The sequence below is a fragment of the Aethalodelphis obliquidens genome, unplaced genomic scaffold (genome assembly GCF_003676395.1).
Source record: "Aethalodelphis obliquidens isolate GAN/ISIS:26980383/991018 unplaced genomic scaffold, ASM367639v1 scaffold28, whole genome shotgun sequence".
Classification (NCBI taxonomy): Eukaryota; Metazoa; Chordata; class Mammalia; order Artiodactyla; family Delphinidae; genus Aethalodelphis; species Aethalodelphis obliquidens.
The window spans coordinates 8403672-8420287 of record NW_020837972.1 but is presented as its reverse complement, the minus strand read 5'-3'; the positions used below and the strand labels follow the sequence as shown (position 1 = coordinate 8420287).

Here is a 16616-nt window from a genome sequence, read left to right as displayed (position 1 = left end):
TGCCTATTCTGGACATTTAACATAGATAGAATGATATAATATGTGACCTTATGTGACTAGCTTTTTTCACTTAGCATAATGTTTTCAAGATTCATCCATACTGTAGCATGTATCAATACTACTTTCCTTTTTATTGCTGAATAATGGTCTGTTGTATAGCTATACAACATTTTATTTATCCATTCTTCAGCTGATAGACATTTACATAGTTTCCACTTTGGGGATGAATAGTGATGCTCTGAACGTTTGTGTACAAATTTTTGTATGGGTGTATGTTTTCATATTTTTTGGATATATATGTTTATAGGAGTGGAGTTGCTAGGTCATATGGTAACTCTATGTTTAGCATTTTGTGGAACTGCCAAACTTTGTTCCAACGTGGTTGCACCATTTTTAAATTCCCACCAATGATATGTAGAAGTTCCAGTTTTTCCACATCCAGAATCTGTGTTTTTATCTTCAGCATCTAGTGCAGTTCCTGGCATATAAATGTTTCTTGAATGTGAAAGCTTGAATGAAAGAATGAATCAATGAAAAAGTGAACAAATGTGTTGAGGTCAGATTTCATATTTAATAGCAATTCACAGTAAAGATATTGACCATTAGTTTCTCAATTTTAATCTTTTTTTAATTTTTTTTTATTTTTTAATTTATTTTATTTTTGTCTGTGTTGGGTCTTCGGTGCTGCACGTGGGCTTTCTCTAGTTGCAGCGAGCGGGGGCTACTCTTCGTTGCGGTGCACGGGCTTCTCTTTGCGGTGGCTTCTCTTGTTGCAGAGCACAGGCTCTAGGGGCACAGACTCAGTAGTTGTGGCTTGTGGGCTCTAGAGCGCAGGCTCAGTAGTTGTGCCGCACGAGCTTAGTTGCTCCGCAGCATGTGGGATATTCCCAGACCAGGGATTGAACCCGTGTCCCGTGCATTGGCAGGCAGATTCTTAATCACTGCACCGCCAGGGAAGTCCCTCAATTTTAATCCTGGTTCATAATTCTAGGGTAAGTCAAGGTCCATGGATTTATCGCCTACATTTGATCAATTGACCATTATTTGGTGTTATGAACTTACATTATTCTATTAATGAACTTACAGTTAGTCCTATACATATCACAACCAGTTGGGTTCATATAATATTGTTTTGTCTACAAAGACAGGTAGATTATAAATTCCTTGGATTCAGGGAACATGGTTTATAATTTCTTTGTATTACTAGAAATAATTGTGGTGATATGCTCGTAAGTGTTTGACAATTGGTACTCAAATTTGTATGATTTACCTATTTCTGTGCTGTAAATACTCCCACCACCATGGCCAATTTCAAGCTACCAGTATGATGTCACTGAACACAGAATTGGTAAGATATGCTACAGTGAGCTCTCACCAGCAATATTAACTTGCTCCAGCACATCACTAATACCAAAAAGAAAACTGACGATGAAATCAAATGACCTAAAATTCCAGTCCTGACTCTGCTACTAATTAACTATGTGACATTGCCAAACAGTTCTCCTTTCTGAGCCTCATATATAAAATTGAGCTATTTCTATTAACCTCAAAGACATTTGTGTTATTAAAGACAATAAGAAAAGACAATATTGTACAACACAAGGAATATAGCCAATATTTTATAATAACTGTAAATGGAGTATAACCTTTAAAAATTGTGAATCACTATACTGTCTACCTGTAACATATAGCATTGTACATAAACTATACTTCAATTGAAAAAAAAAAGAAAAGACATGAGAAAGTACCAGTTTGGGACATCTAATGGATGGTCAGGTATGAATGTGAATAGCTCAACCGTGGAGCTGGGTCCCGATAAGAGACTTATTAGTCAATACTTGTTGACCACTAAACTCTAGGCAAAACCACATACGCTGAGGCTAACTCAGCTCCTTACTTTCCTTCTCTGAAGATCCTTCTGCCCACTCTACCAGTTCCCTCTTCTTCTATAAGTTCCTGACATGTTTTTTTCCCATAAATATTCATTTAAGAAGATAAGTATTACAAAAAAGAAGACAGTTTGATCTAGTTGAATGTAGGTGGAATTTTTGGAAAGCATAAACTGAGTCCTCATTTCAGGGTAGACCCTAGTTAGAAATTTCTGGGATTTATAACTTGTTACAACTTGTGGAGAATTAAGAGGATGTAGGATGGACAGGAAATACCCTATAAAGACCTAATTTGTTAATATGATATGCAACAAAGGAAAACAATAGTAACCTGGACAAATATTTATTGACTTTATTTTGTTCTGAGCAGAAGTCTAAAAGTTTTACATATTAGTAATCCACACGATAACACTGCAGGGTATTTATGATTTATCCAGTTTTATGGTTGAAAAAAACTGATGTTCATAGGGTAAAATTAAGTTATCCAAACTCACTGCTAAGAAAGATGAGTAGAGATTCAAACCTAAATCACTATGACTTCAAAACCCAAATGATTTAGCCAACCTCTCAAAATAGCCCTAGAGTTGGCCAGTGGTATAGGAAGTGGTATGCCTGGATTAGAAGTTTAGATTCCATTTTAGTGAGTGCATTGAAGGAGCAGAAGGCCCCAAAGCCCAACGTACTATTCCTAAACCCTTAATGAGGTGTCTGGGAAAATTTGTTAATTTTTTTTTCATAGAGAGATGTCCTCTGAAACTACCTCTGCAAGGCCTTAAAGGAGAGGGGCAGGCTCCCATAAATCACCTCGGCCTTATCCCCTGCTAACAATAATGAATTCTAGCTGTGGAGTTACTGCCTCTCAGAACCAGCACAACACAAGCAGCCAAAGCTTGAGTTAACTCAAGGTAACAGGATTGCTTGAAGCATGATACTGGGAGGTGCTTCTCACCTGGTCTGAGTTTCCTGAACATGTCTGTCAGTCATCCTGAGAGTAGAATTCTGCCAAGAGGAGTGGTGGAGAGGAGAAAGGAATAATAGGAGTATAGCACAGTTGGAGAATAGGGCCCAGAAGAAAATCCTAGATGTACTATATTCAGATTTGTGTATTTAGAAGTATTTTGTTGGCAGTATTATTTGTAGAGGCTAAAAACAAAACCATGGAAACAAAATTCATGGCCAACTATTGAAAATGGTTGAATTAACTGTAGAAGATACTTAACAAAATACCATGGAATACTATGCAGTCGTGAAAAGAAATGATTTTGAAATATAGGATGACTTGCTGAGCTTGCCACTATGCAGAGAAAAGCAAGATTCAAAGGAATATAAATAATGTGAACTCAGTTTTAAAAGATTACCCCTAAAACACACACTATATATATATATATATATATATACTCTATATATGTATACTTACATGACTATGGAAAAGGATATGGAAAGTTGTACACTAAGTTAGCAGTGACTTTCAAGAACAAAGTGAGGAGAGCTGCAGCCAGTGAAGGGGGTAAAAGGAGATGATCATGAAATAAATTAAGATAGCATCTTCTTAAAGGGAGGGAGTCCAAAATAAATGGAGCATGTAGGATAGGATCCCATTTTTAAAAAGTATTTGGGTCTGGGCTTTCTGAAAATAACAGGGATTACAATTCAGAAAACAGGAGATAATGGATGTGTGACATCAATGCATCAAAATTCAAGAGGCAGCAATCTTCCAGAGGGCAGTACCTTCCAGCCTCTTGTGCCTCGGTCCTTTACCTGGACCCTCTTAAACAAACCCGAGGTCCCCAACTTCCAACTTTTCTCTCAACAAAATCCTTCCTTCTCAGTGATCAACATTACAATGAGCTCCATAAGGATGTAATTTTGCCTACACTGAAGACAGCTCATCTTTAAGTTTAGTCGAGCTGTATATAAATCATGTCTCAACCACTCTAGTGAGGAATAGGCCTTGAGTTTTATCTTAAAATTTCACCGAAAGGTTCTCCCACAAGTAAATGCAGATTTTGCCTTTGACTCTGATTAAGCAAAAACTACTGAGAATTTGAAATGTCTGTAATTATAGTTCATTATGCTACAGGTTTCAAAGACACAAAATCTATCTCATAGGTAAGGTCATAGTCAAAGTATTTAGCTCCCCCCACCAATCAGCATCTGGAATTAGAAGGATTTTCCATAACAGAACATAAGGTGGTGGAGTGTGCATATTTCTGGGGGGAGGGTTACGAAAGATTCATCTCCTCATTCCCGAGTAATCACCTGGAGCCATGACATGTATTATGGAGTGTGATAACGGAGCTTAAATATTTTGACAGCTTTATGTATAGAAGCAGGTGAAAAATTATTTTAAAGTTGTTCATCATTTTTGTTGCTGGAGGAAGATAGCCTTTTTTTTTTAATTGGAGTAAAATTGCTTTACAATGTTGTGTTAGTTTCTGCTGTACAGTGAAGTGAATCAGCTATATGTATACCTATATCCCTTCCCTCTTGCACCTCCCTCCCACTCTGCCATCCCACCCATCTAGGTCGTCACAGCTCACCAAGCTGAGCTCCCTGTGCTATACAGCATGTTCCCACTAGCTATCTATTTTACACATGGTAGTGTATTTATGTAAAACCTAATTTCCTGATTCGTCCCACCCTCGCCTTACCCCCCTGTGTCCACATGTCCATTGTCTACGTCTGCAACTCTATTCCTGACCTACAGATAGGTTCATCTGTACCATTTTTCGAGATTCCACATATATGCATTAATTTACAATATTTGTTTTTCTCTTTCTGCCTTACTTCACTCTGTATGACAGACTCTAGGTCCATCCACATCTCTGCAAATGACCCAATTTCGTTCCTTTTTACAGCTGAGTAATATTCCATTGTATATATGTACCACATCTTCTTTATCCATTCATCTAACGTTGTACATTTAGGTTGTGTAATAATGGAGCTTAAATATTTTGACAGCTTTATGTATAGAAGCAGGTGAAAAATTATTTTAAAGTTGCTCAGCATTTTCATTGGTGGAGAAAGATTGCCTTTGTTTTTTGTTTTGTTTTTTTTAAGAGAACACTTCAGTGAGATTTTGGTCCACACCCACCCCAAATGATGAATTCTACTCAAGAATGAAATTTGGGCTTCCCTGGTGGTGCAGTGGTTGAGAGTCCGCCTGCCGATGCAGGAGACAAGGGTTCGTGCCCCGGTCCGGGAAGATCCCACATGCCGCGGAGCGGCTGGGCCCGTGAGCCATGGCCGCTGGGCCTGCGCGTTCGGAGCCTGTGCTCCGCAGCGGGAGAGGCCACAACAGTGAGAGGCCCGCATACAAAAAAAAAAAAAAAAAAAGAATGAAATTTGAGCCCATTGCTAACATTATGCTCAGTGGTGAAAAAGCTGAAAGCTTTTCCTCTAAGATCAGTAACAGCACAAGGATGCCCACTTTCACCACTTTTATTCAACATAGTATTAAAAGTCATAGGCAGAGCAGTTAGGCAAGAAAAAGGAATAAAAGCATCCAAATCAAAAAGGAAGAAGTGGGCTTCCCTGGTGGCGCAGTGGTTGGGAGTCTGCCTGCTGATGCGGGGGATGTGGGTTTGTGCCCCGGTCTGGAGGGATCCCTCATGCCGCGGGGCGGCTGGGCCTGTGAGCCATGGCTGCTGAGCCTGCACGTCCGGAGCCCGTGCTCCGCAACAGGAGGGGCCACAGCAGTGGGAGGCCCGCGTACGGAAAAAAAAAAAAAAAAATAAGGAAGAAGTAAAACTGTCACCACTTGCAGATGACATGTTATATATAAAAAGCCCTAAAGACTCAACCAAAATACTGTTAGAACTAATAAATGAATTCAGTAAAGTTGTAGGATGCAAAATCAATATACAAAAATTAGTTGTGTTTCTATACACTAATAACAAACTATCATAGGAGAAATTAAGAAAACAATCCCATTTATAATTGCATCAAAAAGAATAAAATACTTGGAATGAACTTAACCAAGGAGGTGAATGACCTATACACTGAAAACTATAAGACATTGATGAAGGAAATGGAAGAAGATGCAAATAATAGAAAAATATTCTGTGTTTATGAGTTGGAAGAATTATTATTGTTAAAATGTCCATAATAGGGCTTCCCTGGTGGCGCAGTGGTTGAGAGTCCGCCTGCCGATGCAGGGGACACGGGTTCGTGCCCCGGTCTGTGAGGATCCCACATGCCGTGGAGCGGCTGGGCCCGTGAGCTATGGCCGCTGGGCCTGCGTGTCTGGAGCCTGTGCTCCACAGCGGGAGAGGCCACAATGGTGAAAGGCCCACGTACCGCAAAAAAAAAAAAAAAAAAATTTCCATAATACCCAAAGCAATCTGTAGGCTCAGTGCAATCACTATCAAAATTCCAATGACATTTACCACATAAATAGAACAAATAATCCTAAAATTTTTTTGGAACTATGAAAGACCCCAGATAGCCAAAGCAGTCTTGATAAAAAAGAACAAAGCTGGAAGCATAATGCTTCCTGATTTCAAACTATATTACAAAGCTATAGTAATCAAAACACTATGGTATTGGCATAAAAACAGACACATAGATCAATGGAACAGAATAGAAAGCTCAGAAATAAACTCATACATATATAGTCAATTAATTTACAACAAAGAAGCCAAGAATATACAATGAGGAAAGAACAGTCTCTTCAATAAAGGGGAAAACTGAACAACCACATGCATAAAATGAAAGTGCATCACTATCTTATACCATATACAAAAATTAACTCAAAATGGGTTAAAGATGTGAAAATAAGATCTGAAACCATAAAACTCCTAGGAAAAAAACATAGGCAGTAAGCTCCTTGACACTGGCCTTGACAATGGCTTTTTGGATTTGACACCAAAAGCCAAGGCAACAAATGCAAAAACAAGTGGAACTAGGGACTTCCCTGGTGATCCAGTGGTTAAGACTCCATGCTCCTAATGCAGGGGGCCTAGGTTCAATCCCTGGTCAGGGAACTAGATCCTACATGCCGCAACTAAAAGCCTGCGTGCTGCAACTAAAGATCCTGCATGCCTCAAGGAAGATCCCTCACGTGGCAATGAACATCCTGCATGCTGCAACTAAGACACGGAGCAGCCAAATAAATAAATAAATATTAAAAAAGGAAAGAAAAAACAGTGGAACTACATCAAACTAAAAGGCTTCTTTCTGCACAGCAAAGGAAATCATCAACAAAATGAAGTCAACCTATCGAATGGGAAAAAATATTTGCAAATCATATATCTGATATGGGGTTAATATCCAAATATAAAAAGAACTTATACAACTCAATATCAAAAAGAAAAAAGTCCAATTTAAAAATGGACAGAGAATCTGAATAGACATTTTTCCAAAGAAGACATAAAGATGGCCAACAGGTCCATGAAAAGGTGTTCAGCATCACTAATCACCTGGGCAATTAAGGACATGTCAGTTGTCTTCCTGCTCACTTTTTTTTTACTAAAGGAACAGGCTCACGAGGCAGTGGCGAATGTAGATTCAGTCATACGTGGGGCCGTATGCAGTTTCCACCCCTTATCAACTCTAGAGCAAAAGTCTTTGGTCTCTGTTTCTTCATGTACAAGATGGAGGTCTCATAGGGTGGATGGGAGGATTAAATTAAGACAACAAATGTAAAGTAGCACAGTGTCTTGCACAGAATGCATGTTTTATTGTATGTGCTTTGTGCTCTCTTTACAGACAATTGACTACCCTCCAAAGCTCTGTTCCTTTGGACTGTCAGTCAACAATATGTTAACTTAAAAAGGAAATGAGAAATAAGTATAATAAGTAAAGTCGAAAAACAGAAAAGAAGGAACAATTAATACTTTCAATTTAACTCCGCACTAGACAAGGTTGTCTCTTGCCTAAGTTGCTCCCCTTCCCCCATACACCCAGACCCAGGGTGATTGGACAACCCTGGATCAGATGTAGCCCCTTCCAAGAGAGCCCCAAAATAAAGAAGCCTCAAGGACTAGGCTGTATGGAGTCTGAAGCGATGCTTCATCTTAAAATAGCTTTTTATTTATTTTAAATTACCTTTTATTCGTGAATAGCAACTTTTGGGGCAAATTAGATTACTCAACAGATAACATTTTTAAGATAATGTGTTATGAGTGGGATTAATGACCCTGTGATAGTCATAGGTAGAGATAATACTGTGTATCAAACAATGTAGATGGAAGATGGTAGGCCCTGAAAAGTAATTTCAGATCAGAAATTGGCCCAAATGAATGATGATATTGATAGGTATGATTCATGAGAAGAGCTTAAATAAAATTGTTTCATGAAATGGGAAAAAAGCAAAAATATAGAATATTTTATGAGTTCATATATGAACATAGAACCAAATTACTAAAATGAATACTGAAAGCAGGGGCGTCTCTGTTCCCATGTTAGTATGTTTCTGTAGACTATATATCCTGTTCAGAGCTACAGGAGCCATCAATTCTCACTTCACCTTTGCTTCTCTGAGCCCCTCTTTCTCACTCAGTGCTTGAGATATTCGATATTTTTGGATTCTTCCACCAATACACTTCTGCCTTTGGTTATCCTTTTCCTTCACCTGCTACCTCTTATGGTGCTAGCTCTCCTGGTGGTGGGGCCTCCGGCGGCAGCAGCATTGCCTCCAGCGGCGGGGGAGCCTCCAGCGGCGGCAAGGGGGCCTCCTCCGGTGGGGGGGCCTCCTCTTCTTGGTCCTTCTCTTCTGACTCCTCCTCCTGTAGCCCCACTGGTAGAAACTCCGTTAAGAATCCCTTACTAGTGGTTTCCTCTGAACTTTCCTCCAAGGTACGCCCTAGGGTCTCTACTGACTCATTTACAGCCCTGAGGGTAATGTAAAATATTAAAACTAACAACAATATTAAAAGAAATGAAGGGAGTATGAAAATTAGCTTGCCAACATTTCTAAACTCAATGCTACGATGAAAAGAACCGCCACCTACACCTACACTTTGAATTTCAGTTGGTTTGCCAGGTGGACCACTGTCTACACTACCACCATCTCCTGGACCTCTGCAGTCAGGGGGAGCATAGCCAGCCTCACAATGGCAGTGCCTAAAATTGTTGCAAACTCCGTTACCATTACACATTTCTTCTGGTTTGCAGTCATACTTGAGCACAGCATAATCAGTACAAGAGTAATTTACACAGACTTTGTTTGGAGCACAAAGAGTGCCAGTGTGTACATCTCCATCATCAGGGATATCAGTAGTGTTATAGGCATCCATGCTCCAGCACCAGTCATCTTCATGAGCGACCTGGATCAGTGTATGATTTGGTTTGATTTGTGGTACCTGTCTAACATTTGTACATATAAGTTTCCCACAAAATATATTATCATCTACACACTTCAAATATCTTAACCTAGGTGAGTTGGTAATACCACAGTTTCCAAACCGGTCCCCTCTTCTGTTCATTGAAATGTAACAGTTTTCTGGGGCAGACCTTGCAGAGAACCCATATGTATCCATGCACTGATTATCAGGGTTCTTACAGCGACCTCCAGCACAATAGTGAATTCTATCACACATTGTACCATCTATCTTATAGCTGTCTATGGGGCATTCTCCAGAGGAACCATCACAATACTCTGGGAGGTCACACTCCCCCAAAGCAGGACGGCACATGAATCCCTTATATTTCAGTTGGCATTTAACGCAGCAGAGTCCATCACTACACTCTGCATTCTCCTTCAGCCTACATGTTTGGTCACAGCATGGGTGATTGTCACAGTCAGAACCACAGTCACACTGCTCATCCTCTTCTACAACACCATTTCCACAGCGGGAATCCCTCCGTACGCGGCCTTTGGGCCCAGGCTTGTTAAATAGGCAGGCCCCTTTGTGTTCCCAGAGGAACTGGTAGAAGAAGTCAGAGCTGCAGTTGCTGAAGCCACTTTCTTTAGTGATATTTTCACGCATGAGGCCAAAGGGTTTATCTTTACAAACGCAGGCCGAATGGTCATGCGGAATACCCAAGTTGTGCCCAAGCTCATGGACCATGAGCGCTGCAAACAGGAGGACATCCTCATGGTGGAAGGATTCAACGGCTGCTGCAAAATCACTTGAACAGGCACCACTGAGAAATGCCTGCCCCGTATCCTCTTTAGGATGGTGTCCAACGATCATGTGGGCAACATCATGCTTCACACGATGGAAGAGCCTCTCTTGTCTCCAGCTATTGAAATTCCTGAGTGCAACTTGCAGGTCCACTGGGACCTGTATGAGGTCCCGCTCGGTCCAAATCTCCATTCCAGCCAGCACCACCTCTGTGTTTATTCCCCTAGTGAAGCTGTTGGCCAGAGCAATGATGTCCATTACTCTCTGGACTGTCTCATTGATGTCATTGCCCCACATTTGGAACCGCTGGTTGTCGACCACGACAAACATCTCCACGTATTTGGTATGTGACCACAAGTAGGATGGCACCTGCCGACTGCGAGGCTTGCTGCTCTCTTGTTGCTGGCTGGTGAATGCCACTTGGCTGTCATTGGAAGTGACACTACAGGAGACTGGAGCTTCACGGGCCATGGTGTACAACACATGTTCAAACCGTTTTGAAGAGTGAATGGGCTCAATGCCATAGGATTTTGCCTCCTTAATCAGGACGCCTCTGAGGCCTGAACAGGTGTTGACAGAAACAAAAGAACCTGGGACTCCTTCTATGTAGCCTTCATAATGACAGTCATGTGAGATCAAAGGCATTTCTTGCCCCAGGATGCCATTGTGGTAGCTGAAGACTGGAAAGTTATTCACAAAATAGTCTCTCTTCACCTTCAGGTGAATCAGCTGTTTCTGGCCCTGCATAAATAGCACATAGGAGAGCTTTTCCACTTGGTCTTCCCTTCCTTCCACTGTCAGACTCTTGGGGGTGACTGTTTCATAGGAAGAGTAATATACTGATCCCAGGTCACAGTACAAGCTTGGCAGAGAAATCACCAACAGCAACACAATCCTCAAACTGAAACATGAAGATCCTGGCACTGGCCCCAGCCTCAAATCCCTCTTCTGCTGAGCCCAAGTCTGAAACTTCATCTTACCCTCCTTCAAGGCCACTTGGTTTTTCCGTAGAGAAGGCAGTATAGAGGCAGAGTGTGTCACAGACGCTGCCATGTTAAATCAGTTGATGATGCAGGGCCTATGTCCAGCAGCAGCAGCTTTCCCTGACACGCAGACCCTCCGTCACAGGTATTCACTTCAGATCTATGCTGGCTCCCTTATGGGTGGGCACTGCCCAACTCTGAGTCTTACAGACCTTGGGGCTGTGTTTCTGTTCTTGCTTTTCTCTCTTGGCCTTCAGTGGTTTCCTTACTATATGACTTCCTTCCAACAGCAATGGTTTTAATGCTCCTTGGCTAAGTTCCCTTTACGCTTACACAGAGATATACCAAGTAGAAGGCCTGTAATGATTCAGCCAGGACTGTTACTCAGGTAAATTATCCTTATCCTCAGCCCAGGGCCACGCTACTCTTGATATCCGTTAATCTGCACATTCTTTGAAACCCAACATTCTGGCAGGTCAGGGGGGAGGGGATGGGGATTCTTCGGGATCTCAGAGCAGGACGAAGCTCTCTGTTGCCCATTACCTCTTTTCCTCATTTCTGTAGTATTGAGGGTACTGTTTTTCAGTCCAGCCCTCCTTTGTCAGGGTCTGGTTTTTCTCCTTTAATTCAAGAAAACTTGTATGTGGATGCACAAATTCTCCCTCATTAACTTTTGTTCATAACAGATGAGTTTGGCCACTTTGTGTCTGCATATAAACATAATTTTCCTCTAATAAGTTTTCCTAATGCACAAACGTACTAAGTGTTAAATGAAAGGAGTTCAGTTTCACTACGGAGACTTACAAGTGACTAAGATCAAAGTTCAGTTCCTCCCAACATAAAAACAAAGTCTGGAATAAAACTAAACTCTGATTAACCAGGTATCTAGTTACCATTTCATCAAGAAAATAAAAATGGACTGTATAAGAGCTTTTTAAAGACTTCTTTGCTTTCGTAACTAAAATTGAACTGTAATGTCTATGGAAGTCCTTGGATTTGATTTTGATGTTGATCTCCTGGTGTATTTAGCAGTATAAATTTAAAAGGAAAAAAGCCCTATTTAACCACATTCCTTGCCCAGTTATTCTCCTTTGCATCATAAGATGAACTAAAGACTCTACATCTTTTATCTTGCATAAAAATAATTTTATATTAAGTCAAATATCTACAATATAAAACCTTCAAAATAAGGGTTATGGCTATAAGTACCACACAAAAATGGAGAAACGCCTTATATAATTCAAAAGAGAATGGAATAGTACTACAAGAGCTCAGATATAAGCATGAGAGTAGATCAACTCATTAACCCCAATTAATAATATTTAATTCCTAATACAGATGAAAAAATTAATCATCCACATCTAGCAAGAAAATTAATACTATCATATCACAAACATATTAAAAAATTTACAGCAAAAATGGTGAAATGATTTCCAGCTGGATTTCTTTTCTCCTTGTGTTCTGTATAAGAGGAAAGCCTCTTAAAATTATGTAACTTGGAAATTATCACAGATTTAAGATGTTCCCCTGTGTCTTAACCAAACAGGCAGGGAAAATTTAAGTCATTTTGTGGGACAAAAAAATCAATAATGAAAGACCACTTCTACTTTTTTAAATAAATAAAAATATAATTAAAATCAAATATCCAATTTTCCAGTTCTCAAATTGAGACACATTTTCTTCAATAAATACACACGCACGCAAGCATTCACACACAAGATCTGATTTAAATCATTTGACTTCTTCAACCAATAATTCCTTCAACTTGTTCTATCTCAAATGAATACAAAAACAAAACTCTTTTTAAAAAGCAGTTTCTCCTATCATATGTTTCAGACAATAAATTTCTCACAGGTGTTCTCCTATAGCTTATACAATACATTAGCCAGAAAAATACAAAAGTTGTTTCGCATCAAGCAGATTAATAACTATGGTAAAGTCTAAAGGTATTTGAGTAATGGTTTTATAGTAAGCAGAGGGTTAGCAAATCATGTAGGAAAACTGAAGACTCTAACCTCCTGCCTATGAGAACTGTTCTTACAGTGTGAACTTCCTGCAGGTACAGGCATTAGACAGACAGGCCAAAAGAGACAAGGATGATTTTGTTTCACTTCCAGTACATGTGAATGTTTTATTAGTAAACCTGACTGGTAAAGTTAAAGCAGAATTTGCTACTGGCCTACAAACAAATTCCATAAACAAAACTCCACTTTAAAGACCAAACATTGCTGAGTCTTTTGGAAGCTGTTGTTTTGTCAAGGAGCTCTCTGTAGGATAGGACCCACTTTTGAGTTACAACAGCTAGAGCATCCTCCAGGGTATTCACAAACTTTCAGCATGGACCTGTCTGGATACAGCACTCATTTTCGCGGCCAGTTTAATTCAAACTAAAGAAACACGGGCAACTGCTGCTCAGAGTAAAAGGAAGAATCTTTTGGATACCCTTTTAGATCATGCCTAAAATTCACCACACAGGGAAGGAAATCATCTTGAGCCTCTAGAAGACACCCAGATAACAAATTTGAGAAGTTAATGGTAGACTGGGCATGCTAGAAGATTCCTCTGAAGAAAAAGAGTAACAAAGTTAATTACTGCCTTCCTCTCCCAAGTGAACACTGAACCTCTACCCTAAGATAAGAAAAATAACAGGTATTCAGTTGTTCCAGAAACAAGTGCAGAGTTTTTCCTGATTGTAAGAAGTGATTTTGATTTGTAAGACTGCATTTCACTGAAAAAACAGAATTATTCAACCCTTAATTCAACTCTCAGCTAAGTTTTGTGGTTAGTAAATAAGAAAACATTTTGTTTTTCTCTGCCGCCTGTTAGATTTTGCCATGTTTAAAAGTATTGAATTCTCGGGCTTCCCTTGTGGTGCAGTGGTTGAGAGTCCGCCTGCCGATGCAGGGGACACGGGTTCGTGCCCTGGTCCGGGAAGATCCCACATGCTGCGGAGCGGCTGGGCCCGTGAGCCATGGCCTGAGCCTGCATGTCCGGAGCCTGTGCTCCGGCAACGGGAGAGGCCACAACAGTGAGAGGCCCGCGTACCGCAAAAAAAAAAAAAAAAAAAAAAAGTATTGAATTCTCCTTACAGGTTATCCATTTGTAGCAGTTATCAATCACCGAAGATTAGTGAGCCTTACCTCAAAAAATGCCTTGAATTTAAAACTCTCCAAAGTAAAAGGGAACCAATGTGTAAGGTAATTTCTAAGAGATACTTAATGTTTTTATCATATATTCCTACAGTCATTCACACACATATGGGACATACTAAGCAAATGTCACCCTGAAGACATACTCAGCAAAGTGGAAGAGTTAGAAAATAAGTGAGCTCTGGGGGGTTGATTTTGATTGAAGAGAATTTGATGGGATGAAACTGAATAACTGAGCCTACTGACCCTTTTCTTCTCCTCTGTGAATTGGAGTTGGCCTATTAGCTCTCCCATTTACCAACACAGAACCACCAATCAAGAACTGCTAAAAAAATAAATAAAAATGGTGTGTTATGGATGCCGATATGTACAACAGCAAAGTAGAAAAGCACCCAGCCTTGTTTTCTATTCCAGTATCTGATCTCTGGGCCAGAACCATGCTTCCTGAAAATGAAGGGTGATAAATAAAATACATGCATCCCAGGGGATGCCACCATGAAACCCAGGCAGAAATGTTAGAGAAAAAGGGTAGCTTTAAGAGAAAAAACTTGGACCATCTTTAGATGCTAACCCAATAGTCCAGTTTTTATGATATGTAACTTTCTCAGAAAAATCATCCCATAAAAGGGGCCAGAAGAACAGGGAAAGGAGATAAGAAGCAATGGAGCTGGTGAGGGCTGCAGGAAAGGGAGAGGACAAAGTAGGATCTCATGGAGGTGGGAGGGCTGAAGCTCTGGTTAAACATGAAAAGAATAAACTCAATAGAGAATCCCATTAGATTTAAGAAATACACCAATACCTTTTAAAAAAATATGACAAAAAAGGAGTATTACCACTCTTCTCTAGGGAATTAGGGATAAGAGAAATGAGGGCTCAACTCCCTGCCTCTTCCATCATGGGAGGTGGCACCCTGTAACAGGCAAGCAGTCTGCAACATGGATCCACAAAAATTTCTTGGCTCCAGAGCTAATCCACTGATAGTGCAGAAAGTGAAATACACAGGGCAATTGAAACCAGATTCCACAGTACTGGATTCAACGTTTACTAAGGCCAGTATAGTTGGTCCTTTGCCTACCACTGCAAATGGTTTTTGTATACTTTATTACAAATGAAACAATCTTGCTTGACAATACCATCTGTCAGCTTTACCATATACGACTAAACAATCCTAAAGTAATAATATATTAGGAACTGAGCTTTTCTTAAAAACAAATGAACTATACTATTAGTAAATCCTGTATCTAAATTTATACAGCATCTTTAAGCAATGTGGAAATGAAATTATGATTTATTAATTTACATACAAATTACTTTATACATTAATGAATAAATTTTCAACTTGTTAAAAAACAAAGTCTGAAGCTGTCATTATTGGGATTCGTGGGATGTGGTTTGCTCTTCTATCACTTGCTTCACAATTTCTGCCAGTTTTAGTCGATCTACTTTATCTGTGAATCCACGACCTGAAACCCAAAAAAGAAAAAGGTCAGTCTCCAAACTGGGAAGTGGTAAGATTCTTGACAGGGACCCAATAAGGTACATCTCACCAGTGTCAAATTCACCCTCACCATGGAGGAACCATCACCAACACTGATCAAAAGCAGTTCAACTCCCCCATTTTTCAAGTAGAACTGAGCAGCTTATTAACCTGGCCGTAAAAATCCAATGTTCAGTACAACAGCACAGCAAGAAACCACAAAGAGGGAGAAGTTCTTTGTGATATGTATGTCGACAACAGAACTCATATCCGGACTATATAAAGAACTCCTACACATCTATAAGAGAGATACAACTCAACAGAAAAATGGGCAAAAGAATAGGCACTTAACAAAATCTAAATGGCCAATAAACATTAAAACATGCTTAAGCTCATAGTCATCAGGGAAAGGCAAAGTAAAATGACACGCAATACCAGTAGTACTTATTAATCAGAATGACTAAAATGAAAAAGACAATAGCAAGGGTTGGTGTGGATATAGAATAACTAGAACCCTCAAACACTGCTAGTGGAAGTGTAAAGTGGTACAACCACTTTGGAAAACTGGTGGCAGTACCTACTGAAGCTAAACAGATGAATATCCCCATGAACCAGCAACTCCAATCCTAGATACATAAGAGAAATGAGTTCATTAAAATATTCATAAAAGATGTACACAAGAGTGTTTATAGCAGTGCTTTCCTTAATTACCAAAACCTGGAAACAACCCATATGTCCGTTCAACAGCAGAATGAATAAATATAAATACAAAAAATATATGTGTATATATATATGGAGAAAAATATATATAGAGAGAATATATATATATTTACATACATATATATGAGAATGAATTGCTGCTACACACAACAATATGGTTGAATCTCACAAATATAATCTTGACTAAAAGAAGCCAGACACAAAAGAACACAGACTTCTCTGACTCCACTTACATAAAATATAAAACCAGGCAAAACTAATATACACTGCTAGAAACTGGGATCATAATTACCCTTGTGAGGAGGGAGGTAGCAGTTAAAAGAGGGCAC

At 39.7% G+C, this 16616-nt stretch overlaps 3 protein-coding genes across 9 annotated transcripts in view; 1 reads left to right on the top strand and 2 right to left on the bottom strand.

The window, feature by feature from the left end:
* TMEM116 (transmembrane protein 116) overlaps nt 1–16616 on the top strand; it is a 131608-nt gene that overhangs the window by 104518 nt on the left and 10474 nt on the right. The window lies entirely within an intron of this gene.
* On the bottom strand, nt 7944–11221 carry LOC113629805 (disintegrin and metalloproteinase domain-containing protein 1a-like). The gene has a single exon (XM_027124600.1). It carries the CDS (start codon nt 11009–11011, stop codon nt 8474–8476), a length of 2538 nt encoding a protein of 845 aa, XP_026980401.1. The 5' UTR covers nt 11012–11221; the 3' UTR covers nt 7944–8473.
* Nucleotides 15122–16616, bottom strand: part of MAPKAPK5 (MAPK activated protein kinase 5) — a 42398-nt gene continuing 40903 nt past the window's right edge. For all 7 annotated transcript variants that reach the window (XM_027124603.1, XM_027124604.1, XM_027124605.1 and 4 more), the window contains one exon: nt 15122–15553. In XM_027124603.1, the coding sequence (XP_026980404.1) occupies nt 15459–15553 (95 nt within the window). In that variant the 3' untranslated portion in view covers nt 15122–15458. The remainder of the gene's footprint in view (nt 15554–16616) is intronic.

What these genes read in the sequence shown, in the direction of transcription:
- LOC113629805 (XM_027124600.1), bottom strand. Translation starts at nt 11,011, where the DNA reads ATGGCAGCGTCTGTGACACACTCTGCCTCTATACTGCCTTCTCTACGG.